We start from the raw sequence: 10,108 nt of genomic DNA, 5'->3' as shown, positions 1-10,108 counted from the left end.
CGGGTTTGGTTTGTCCTCTGGGCAGTGGAGATTTCCACCTCTGCTGTGTCAGAGAGAAGAACTAGAACAAGAATTTAAGTAAAATTGGACAGAAGTTTGTAATTTCTGTCCTTCAGTAGATTTATCGTTGTGGATACTCTTCCACTAGATGCACATTGTGGGTGTAAGTTGTGTCCTCTTCTGTCTGTGAAGCTATGAAATGATTCCCGCCCCCAGTAGAAAAGGCGACACCATCACTGTGAAAAACACATGCTTACATGGTCTATTTTTCTGGGTTTTATTAACTCAACATTGTCTCCTACAAATACGATTTGTCATTCACCAGAAGATTTGAAATGTAGATTTAAGTTACACATAGGTATAAAAAGCATAAAACAGCACACACGGTACCACTGTTTAGACCAGAAAACATCGTGTTGTCCCACAGGTAAGAGTGCTATTCAAGCTCAGCTCTGTCGCCTTCTGCCTCAGGGATTCAGTCTTCAAAGCTGCAGATGCTTCTGCTTCTTTTCCCTCAGGTTGTGAAGCCCTGCTGGCTTTCCCCCGGTGTTTCTCACCTGCGTCTGGAGCGTGGACCAGGGAACCACAGGGCAATCCTGTCCTGGTCCACCAAAGGTTGTAAAACCTTGGGTTCCTACTGGCTCTTCAGAAATGTTTTCCTCCTTCTCTTAAAATTTATGTACAATATATGAAGGGATACGATTTGCCTCTTTGATTTAGACATATCTCTTGCCTCATACTTAAACAATAGCTTGAAAAATATTTTACAAAGAAAAAGAACATTGTTCATCTGAATGTCATTCATTATTATATTGCTATATTTTATACCCTATTATTAATATATACAAAATTTCTTAATTGCCTTTTACAGATGCATGGAAGCATATAATATAACAGTTTTAAAGTATCCCATTTTTAGATTTTTTTTTTTTCTTGGCTCATGTCAATCTCTTTAATAAACTATGGTTGCTTGGAGAATATAGGAAGTATTTGGAATGTTGTTTAAAGTTTAATAATAACTGGTAGCATTGTCCATTTGCGGCCTGAACGGTTGGAGCACCTGTCAGGGCGATCTGGTAGAGATAGCAGCATCATAAGACTTAAACAATCATGGAGGGCTGTTAATGTGCAGTGTCGACGGGTGCCAGGTTCTGTTCTTTATTTGGGGCTTTTCTTTTCTTCAGCTGTGTTTTGTTGCTGTTTTCCCTCTGTTCTCGGTTTTGTCTTCGGGCTGCTCGCCCTTTGCTTTCCTGTCTTGTCTCCTTGCTTTCGTCTTTGTTGGACTTTTTTCTTTTCTCCTCCCTATTTTTTTTCCCTGCAATAAAAATGATGGCACATTAGAAGATTTGCTCAGCCTATTGCAATTTCTGACTCCCTCGCTTTGCCATAGCCTGTAAAACCGGCCCTGGATTAGCACTTCCCATTAGAAGCTGGACACTAGTACTAGTGTTTGCAAATGTCCAACTCTTCATCAAACTACTAAATTTGGCCACTGGACTAGCAGTCTGACTCTGAGCAAAGAGCCAAGAACTCCCTGGGGAGTCCCGGTGCTTTAGAGCTGGTACAAATCTCTCACACGCTCATAGCCTGTCTCCCACAGACAGGGGCACGGCTCCATGTGCTCCACCAAAACACAATTGGTTGGGGGACATCTATGACTGAAGCCAGGTAGCATTAACTATTGACTGGTCTAAATTGGGCTGGGACCCAGAGCATATAATGAGAGGAAATTAGCCATCATGTTACTCCCCTTCATTGCCAATGCTCAGCATCTACATCTTTTAAAAATCCCTCTCCCCTCCCTTAACCCCCACCACAGCCACATCCCGGGAGATTCTTGGTATTGCAACATGAATCCCATGACAAAGTCTCAGCTCCAGCACAGGTATGTGACCCTTTTCAGAATAAAAAGTGGTGTCCCAAGGCTCAAGTCAAGCTTTAGACCATCATTACAAAATTAGGTATTCAAGTACTTTATTGCTTTAAATACTTAGAAAGGTAAAATGTTGAGGATTTTGTTACTGCTACAGACCTCTCCAATAAAGCTTCCTGTCCCCTTAGGAACATTAAAACTTTGTGTATTGGCTGTGGAGATGATATCAGATAGTGCATTTATTCTGGGACATAAGGAAGAAATTCTTTACACTGGGTGTGGTTTGACACTGGAACAGGTTGCCCAGAGAAGTTGTGGATGCCCCATCCCTGGCAGTGTTCAAGGCCAGGTTGGATGGGGCTTTGAGTAACCTGGTCTACTGGAAGGTGTCCCTGCCCATAGCAGGGGGGTTGGAACTAGATGATCTTCAAAGATCTCTTCCAACCCAAACCATTCTGTGATTCTATGGCTCTATTCCTTCTATTTGCTTTACAAACCAATGTAGGTATGACATTGCATCAAAGTTGTATGTACGCACAAGCCTAAAACAGATTAGATTTGTTCTCTGTGGAACTGGTTCATCTACTGAGCTATGCAGCTGAAATTCACCTGTGGTTAGGTGAATCCCAGTGAAGTCTTCAAAAGCAACCTCACTTGAGATTTTCATCACACAATGTCATACTGACCTGTATGCCTCCTTACGTGGAGAAATTTCTGGACAAGTATTGAAAAGCATCTGCCCAAACTCTGTTTTATGCTATCCTGGTAATGATACTAACAAAAATAATCTATCCCTCTTTGTTACAGAAAAAATACTTCTTGCTTTTAAATAGCAACAGAGATAATCCAGGCTTTCCTACACTAATGTTGGGGGAGTTACACAAACCTGGCAATAGCTCCTGCTGTTGAGGGTGCTGAATGCAATGAATTGTGTCCATTCCAGACTCAAAACCAGAGCTGGGAGTTTTTGGTGCCTCGGTGGGCTCTGTGGGAGTAGGTTACAGTGGGGGTGCAGGTGCAGGGGCAGCGGCTTGGCTCTGAGAACTGATGACCATCCAAGGAGGAGTAGGTCAGATAAAGGAAGAGAGATTCAGAGGAGGTGAAGAGAAGGCAGAAAGCAAGGAGTAAGACTAAAATGTAAGGATATGCTGTATCCTTTTCTTGTTGTATAGCTCTATGGGCTTATTTTACAGCTTCTCCATTCCTTACCATCACAGTCTGAGATCGCAGAGCAAGGGAAATTTTAGATACAAGTGTTAAGTCAAGTAGGGGCAAACATCTGCCTTTCTCATCTGTTGTTTCTGAAACATGCGGTAAAGCTTTAAATGTAAAATGGCACCTCAAATTTTAGGTAACCAGTCAGAGACTACCCCAATATATGCCCACATACCTGCAGAATCTCTCTCTGAATTTGGCAATACCATCTAAGATGCCCAGAGGAGACCTGCAGCATGGGCTTGCGAGGCTCAGCAAGAGCTACCACCACTGGGAGAACTGGGAGAGCTCCATGCAGAAGCGAGACTGCATCTTACCCCACTGTAATGCTGTCTCTGTACTAATGGATAAATGACAGTATGGAATTTCGTTCCCGTGGTTTGTAAATACAGTTGGCCCAAGATGAAATGTTATTTGAATGGAAACTGTCCAGACATTCAGTGTTTGACATTGTTCACTTGATGATTAGCCAAAATCCTTCAGCTGTGACTTTCTAGCCACAATTCTTTAAGTAAGTTGGAATGACATTTAATGGTTTCCCTTCTAGTCTTGGATCAAGATGTATGCATTTATATGTATGTCTGCGAAGATACTAAGAATACACTATCTCTGTCTAGCTAGAGACTTATCTAGGCATGGCTTTGCTGTTTCTGTTTTAATCAGACTGGTGTCATTATAAGGGACAAGGAAAACTGATCTCTGGAAAGAACTTAAAACTCCATCCTAATTCTCTTCTGCTCAGAGGATAACTAGTTTGGAGTCTTCTGTGCAATTTTATACACGGTTTAATGCCATCATCTGCATGCTGTTGCCATTTGTGAAAGGAACTGCCCTCTAGACCTGTGCTGTTCTGGTAATGCCATAGAGCATAGAAGGGTCATCTTTGTCCAGGCTGGTTGCTGAGCTCCTTTCACCACTATTTTGGCGGTGGTTTTTATATGACAATATAATGCTACTTCCAGTCAGTCCTTGGTTCAGTTTAGACCCAAGGGAAGATTCTACCAGTAATTATCTGCTAGCATTGGGGGATAGCTGGAGCCAAATTCTTGCATGCATCTCTCTCCCTGTTCATATCCCTGCACTCTTCTTCCCAGAGTTTTGTTCCTGAATATTTTTTCTTCTTCTTACTACTTGCTGAAGCCCACTTCATAACAGCACGTTGAGCTGGACACCAGAAGTTGTGGAAATTCATTGGAAATTTGGGCATTTGGCTATCTGTGAAATGCAAAGTGCAAAAATGACGTGGGCCATTACGTTTACAACTTCACCTCTGAACTACTTTGCATTTGAAGAAGAAGAGGCAAGGCCAGCACTCAGACTGAAGCTCCGAAGAAGTAAATGAGGCGACGATGTAACTTAGGAGAAAACGCTCCCCTGAAATTTCCGTTTCCCTCGTGAAGAATGTCGTTGTTAGAAGATCCTTCACGCGTTTGAACACGTAACTTCTCACGCCTCTCTCTCTCTCGGTGTTTTTTCACGGGGCTGTACCGCACCCACACGCCGGTCCCCCCCCAGCCCCAGCCCCGCCCCGGGAAGCGAGCACCGGGGCCGCCCGCTAGGGGGCGCCGCAGTGCCGCGGCAGGCGCGGGCGTGCGCGGGAGCCGGCGGGGGGGAGCCCGGCGGGCGGAGGGGTTTTTTTTGGGGGGGGGGGGGTTGAGGCCGGCGGCCCCTCTGCCCTCGGGGGGGGGGAAGGAAACGGCTCCGCATGCGTGGAGGTTTCCTCCTCCTTAGGCTGGAGCTGATTTTTCGGGAGTTAGCGAGGAGCGTTTCCTGTCCAGTTCCCGTCTCCGCGCTTCGTCTGCCGTTGTGCCTTCTCCCTGCGCTTTATGATAACCCCTTTTTTTTTTTTGTATGCCAGGAAGAGGATAGAAAAAAAGGCAGCGTGTTGTGCCACAACATGGGAATATTGTTGTATCCTGATGGGTTATAGAATTCTCTTACAGTGGTGACTAACGCTACTGACGTTTATGTCCTCTTAACGGATTCAATAAAACCTTTCAAAATTAAAAAAAAAAAAAAGAAAACAGAGGGTAAGTCTTTTTAAATAGGAGATAGTCAAACATTTTCCAAGAGAATGTTTTGCTCATGAAGATGTGGATTCATGAGATTCTAATAGTTCTGTGAAGTAATTATTTGGCATTAAAATAGCTTCTATTCCAGAACCGAAACTGTACAGCCAACTGTTCTGGAAGAATTAGTCTGTAGGCACTGTCCAGTGAATTTTTTTGTGGATAAGGGATACTTCACTACTTCTAATAATAGCGACTTTGTATATTGAAGAAAGTCTACAGACATGCTATAATTTCGAGAAGTGCAGTAGTTCAAATTAAATGCAGACATGAAGTTAATTCGGAGAACAGTATAATTACATGTCAAATCAGCTTAAACGTGCTGAGTTCTTGTTAATCTAATTTATAGCCCCTGGTCAAAGAAATCCCTGCGTCAGTATTTATGCAATCCGTGTCTGAATACATCTTTAAGTATGCAAGCCAGAGTATTTCAGAGAAGTCTTTGCATTATCGCATCAGATGTGGTGTTTCCACTAGACCTGTAGCTGTATTTTATGGAGTAAAGGCAGGAAGGGTTGGTGGTGACTTGGGAGAACTTGGTACTTAAGGGTACCATGTGAGAGAGAGTTACTTACTGAAAAAATCACAGCTGACCTGGATTAACTACTGCAGGTTCCAGATTTCATCTACTTTAGGCATTGTCACTTAGTCCCACCCTATTATATGCAGCTGTAATTACTACAGGGAACTCAGAGCAGCGTATTTATTCACTTGTCCCTTCTGTGGGCACTGAAACCCCAAACCGCTGTAGGAAGGCATAAAACCTGACTCTGCAAACTGCCTCACTTTGGTGGGGGAGCTGTCACAGGGTAGGTCTCATGGAAAACCCCAGAGGGTGAGAGTCTGGTGTCAAGCATTTGGGATGATCGTATTTCTTTTGGAGAGAGCACTCCCACAGAGAAATTTACCCTGGGAGAGCAGAAGGGGCAAGAGGAGTCACTGAACAGCGCCTGGCGGGTTTGCAGCCACCGACGTAATTGGCCCCTATCTGGGAGGGTCCTGGCGCTTCTACTGTGCATGTCACCACGGACCACAAAATCCTCCCCACTACACTGTAGTAAGCTGAAGAGCTATAATAAAAGACCACAAGCCACAGCTGTAACGTGCCACAGTGTTCTTTGACACCCCTCACAGCCTCGGCTGACCTCTCAGCGCTTTCCTAGCTCCTGGAGCACTGTCAGCACTGGTGCTCCAGTACCAGTGCCCCAGTACCTCCGAAACCCATGAGGTACGGGGAAAAAACTTGGGGCCTAAGTGCCACCACTCTGTGTCGCCCTCCTTCCCACCTATCTACACCCTTCTCAGAGACTTTTTCTACTCAGTCTGTCACCCTTTCCTCATGATGCGACCTGGACAACAGCAGCATGACAAGTACTGGGCGAAGAGACCAGTAAGAGGAGCATTCCCTGGGCTCTAAACCCACTTACTACAGCACCATCTACAATACAGTCGTGTTATATTCTTCAAACGAGTAGATCACTCTCATTTTCCAGAAGAATGACACATTTTTTTTCTGGAACACAGGCTGTAGCATGTACTCACACTGCTTGCCAAGATAACAATCCTCCAAACCCCCAACTGCCCAGTGATGCAAAGGACATTCTTCTTTCATTCACAAGCCATTAGCGGCTGATTCATCTGGTAAGTCTTTTGAAGTTTAAACAGCATAACTTTCTTATCAGCAATCATTGTTTCCTAGTTAGAGTGGCCCTATTTTATAATCACTAGATTTTCAGGTGACCAGAGTGGTGAGGGTCAACAGCTTCAGAATTACCTAGGTGCTACACGGCTCAGTGCATTTCCTGGCCTTACTTTTGAAGATGCACCAACTGCTGAAGTGAATATGGGTAAAAATTTTAAAGGCCCTAAAGTCCAAAGGCATTCAAGGAGCAATTAATTTGGCCAAACCTAGGTTCTCCTGCCGTTGAGATGCCTGAGGACAGCCTACCTGGCTGCCACATACCAGTCCAGATGGATACAGGTTTTAAGGCATGTGTCATATCCACAGTCCTATATAGTGTTCTTAGATAACCCAAGATACCTCAAATGATACCGACACTTACGGTTGAGCAACTGCATTAGGGGACTGAGTGACTAACTCGTACTTATGTGCCCTATCTCCTATTGAAAATGGAAATACTTCTCTAGATGTAGACTCTAGGAGCCTGAAACCTACAGAAGTCTTGCTACGAGATTTAGGATCCTTGGGCTTCATTTGCTTCTGAAAATAGGATCTGGACTACTAGATTGCATTCACTTGAAAAATGTTCTTATGTATGTTGTGTGTGCTAGCCTGTCCTTGCAAGAAGAGGACAAGGCTGAGGCAGGCACGTTAGGGGGAACGAGAAAGTTGTGTCTAAATACAAGAAGAGATCAGGCCTGTGCAACAGCCATTTGCATAAAGCAGGCAGTGAGGAAAGAGAGGAGGCTGAGCAGATCAGCTATGTCGAGACAGGAGATGTCAGGCTCTGCTGCTGTAGCAGATAAAGAGCAAGTAGTATCCCGTTAGGTATATGGGAGGTAGGAAGGGATCATTCCTGCTTTGGGCTGCTTGGGAAATGACACTGCTATGCTCCTGAGCTCATAAGCAAGGCTTATGGAAAGACCCTGGCTTAACTGTCTTGTGATGACCTCTTTGCAATAGAAATGGGATGGATCTGCCTTTCCTGTGCCATAGAAAACACATTGCCAGTTCCTGAAAATACAAGAATATCCTCCGGTCAAAGAAGCAGCCAGAGGAGGAGGATTTCTATAATGAGTTCTGTTTGCTGTTTGCGGAGACATTTACTGCTGTCTCTTCAAACCAGAGCCTGTGGGGATTTATTTTCTTTGCACTTGTCTGTTGGGACTAAGGGAATTTGTTAGCAGCCTTGTTTTAATCAGGACTAATGTTGTGCTAACAACAGCAATTTTATAATTACATAACAGTTTTCATCTTATAAGAACCCACAGCTTATAAACCCTGAACACAGCTTCCAAAGACAGGAAAGTAATGGCTATTTAGCAGAGCAGAAAACCACTCTGCATTGCTTAGGACGGGAAGTGATATACACCATGCTGGTATTTAGGAAAGTGACATCTTCTTGCCGAGCTTGCTTTGAGATTTTTAATGGTGGCTTCTGAATGGGATTTGATTTTGACAGCTCTCCTAAAAGTGGCAAAAAGGTAGATGAGTGTCTAAATCCACCTTATAAGCCTCTTTTAAGACTAATAGAATCAGATACCAATACAAAGATTGGTGACAGTAGCAACTGGTACACCAAAAACCCTTACCCTGTTGTTCGAGCGTCAGGATATTGGCAGAAATCTATAATAGCTTGTTTTCCTTTTAGGCATCAATAGTCCAAGCCCTCCCGTTAGCCCAGATTGAGGTCATAAATATAGTCCTTTTTAGAGACTTAGTTCAGCTGGTGCAGGCTTTTGAGCAAACCAGAAATAAAAATGTGATGCTGCATTATGTCAGACCCGCATGTTTAGTCTGCCTCTCTAGAAATAATCAAGAAAAGTTATACATGATAAGAGACAGATGCTAGTGCCTCAGCAGACATTTGAACTCTTTCTAGTACAATAGTAAAAAGGAGAAAACACCCAAAGAAACTTGTTTCTTTAGTACTCAAATTTGTACTCGGAGTGCTCTGAAGGGAAGGATAAACAAGAAAAGACATTTTCCTTGGCTTTACTTAAACCGAGCGCATTAATGTAACCTGCCAGTTCAGAAGATGCTGATATGACCCCAATGTTTGGATGCCTTTTTCCCTAAGTGACCGTGGCTTGGATCTGGGCTATACCGATGACTGAGTACTGATCCTGGAGGGGATTTGCGAGTGCCGACTCCAACACTTGGGCCAGGCCAGCAGTTCCTGCCCCGGTACTAGACACCAGGGCCAGGGAACCTGGGCGTCTTCCACCATTTCATTTGCTGGGGTAGGTGCAGCTCTATGCTCCCTCTGGAGCCCCCTCCTTATGTCTCCTTAAGTTTCCTGATGTGCCAGGAAGGTCAAGGAAGACGAGGAGTCAACAGGATGCACCTCTGGCCCTGCTCTGCACGGTTCACTTCTCCCCTCCGCCCTAAGCGTGGTTTGTTTGCATTCCCACCTGGGGTGACACCTGTGCTGACAGGTAGACGGGAGCCCCTGCTCATCCCACAGGTAACCCAGGCCAGCCTGATGGATGGATCAGCTGGTTGGCTGTAGCAGGGGGACGGCAGCCCCTGATGGATCCACTCAGCAAAACCATCAGCCCAGAGCCAGGGCGCTATTACTTAAATTCGCCAGAAGCCCGATTCTGCCCTCTGTTGTACTTGCTCAAACACTCAGAGGTCACCAAGGTTGGTCTCTGGTGTAAATGAAGGGAGAGCTTGCTTTCAAGGATACTTTTCGAAACAAGGTGTTGAAAAATGACTGTTTCTTTCTGTTCTGTGTCTCCAGCGTGTGTGTACTATTTCAGCTGGCCAAAGCATTGATCCTCCCCTCTCTAGGTAGTGCCAATATTTCCAAATACATTTTCATGCTGATTAAAATGACAGGTCAGGTTTCTAAATTTCATACAGATCAGGGACTCCAAAGGTCCCCTTTCAAAAAGGGGGACATGACATTTCACTTTGGTCATCTCCATATGTTTCTGAAGAGTTTTTCTCACCTACTGAGAGGATACCTGGCAGTTCACCAGGTAGAGAGCAACTTGTAGAGAAGGGAATTGGGATCACCAAGACTCTTGGGCTGCCTTTGAAAAAGGCTTGGGAAATTTTTATGCCAAAGTGATTCAGAGCTTAGCCCTAGGAAGCTCGGGGAACTCAGGTGACCAGGATGCTGTCAAAGGGATGTCAGGTTTTCAGGCTTTTGAGTCCTTGTCAGCCTGCCAGGTGGGTTGCCAAAGGCCAACCCAATGCACAAGCCGGCAGGATACTAGACAGAAGCATAACACAAAGGCAAAGTTGTTTCAAAACCTGCCT

The 10,108-nt window shown here is 44.6% G+C and overlaps 1 protein-coding gene across 2 annotated transcripts in view; it reads right to left on the bottom strand.

The window, feature by feature from the left end:
• Window positions 1-263: 263 nt before the first annotated feature.
• The window catches only part of RSPO3 (R-spondin 3), a 62,528-nt gene continuing 52,683 nt past the window's right edge, over window positions 264-10,108 (bottom strand). Inside the window, exon 6 of one of the 2 annotated variants that reach the window (XM_069805190.1) lies at window positions 264-1,315. In XM_069805190.1, the coding sequence (XP_069661291.1) occupies window positions 1,122-1,315 (194 nt within the window). In that variant the 3' untranslated portion in view covers window positions 264-1,121. Of the gene's footprint in view, window positions 1,316-2,714; window positions 2,918-10,108 lie in introns of those variants that run through there. The other variant, XM_069805191.1, reaches the window with a different exon arrangement.

Source organism: Haliaeetus albicilla, chromosome 17 (assembly GCF_947461875.1).
Source record: "Haliaeetus albicilla chromosome 17, bHalAlb1.1, whole genome shotgun sequence".
Lineage (NCBI taxonomy): Eukaryota > Metazoa > Chordata > Aves > Accipitriformes > Accipitridae > Haliaeetus > Haliaeetus albicilla.
The sequence above is the reverse complement of the archived record's forward strand: the minus strand, read 5'-3'. Positions and strand labels throughout refer to the sequence as shown.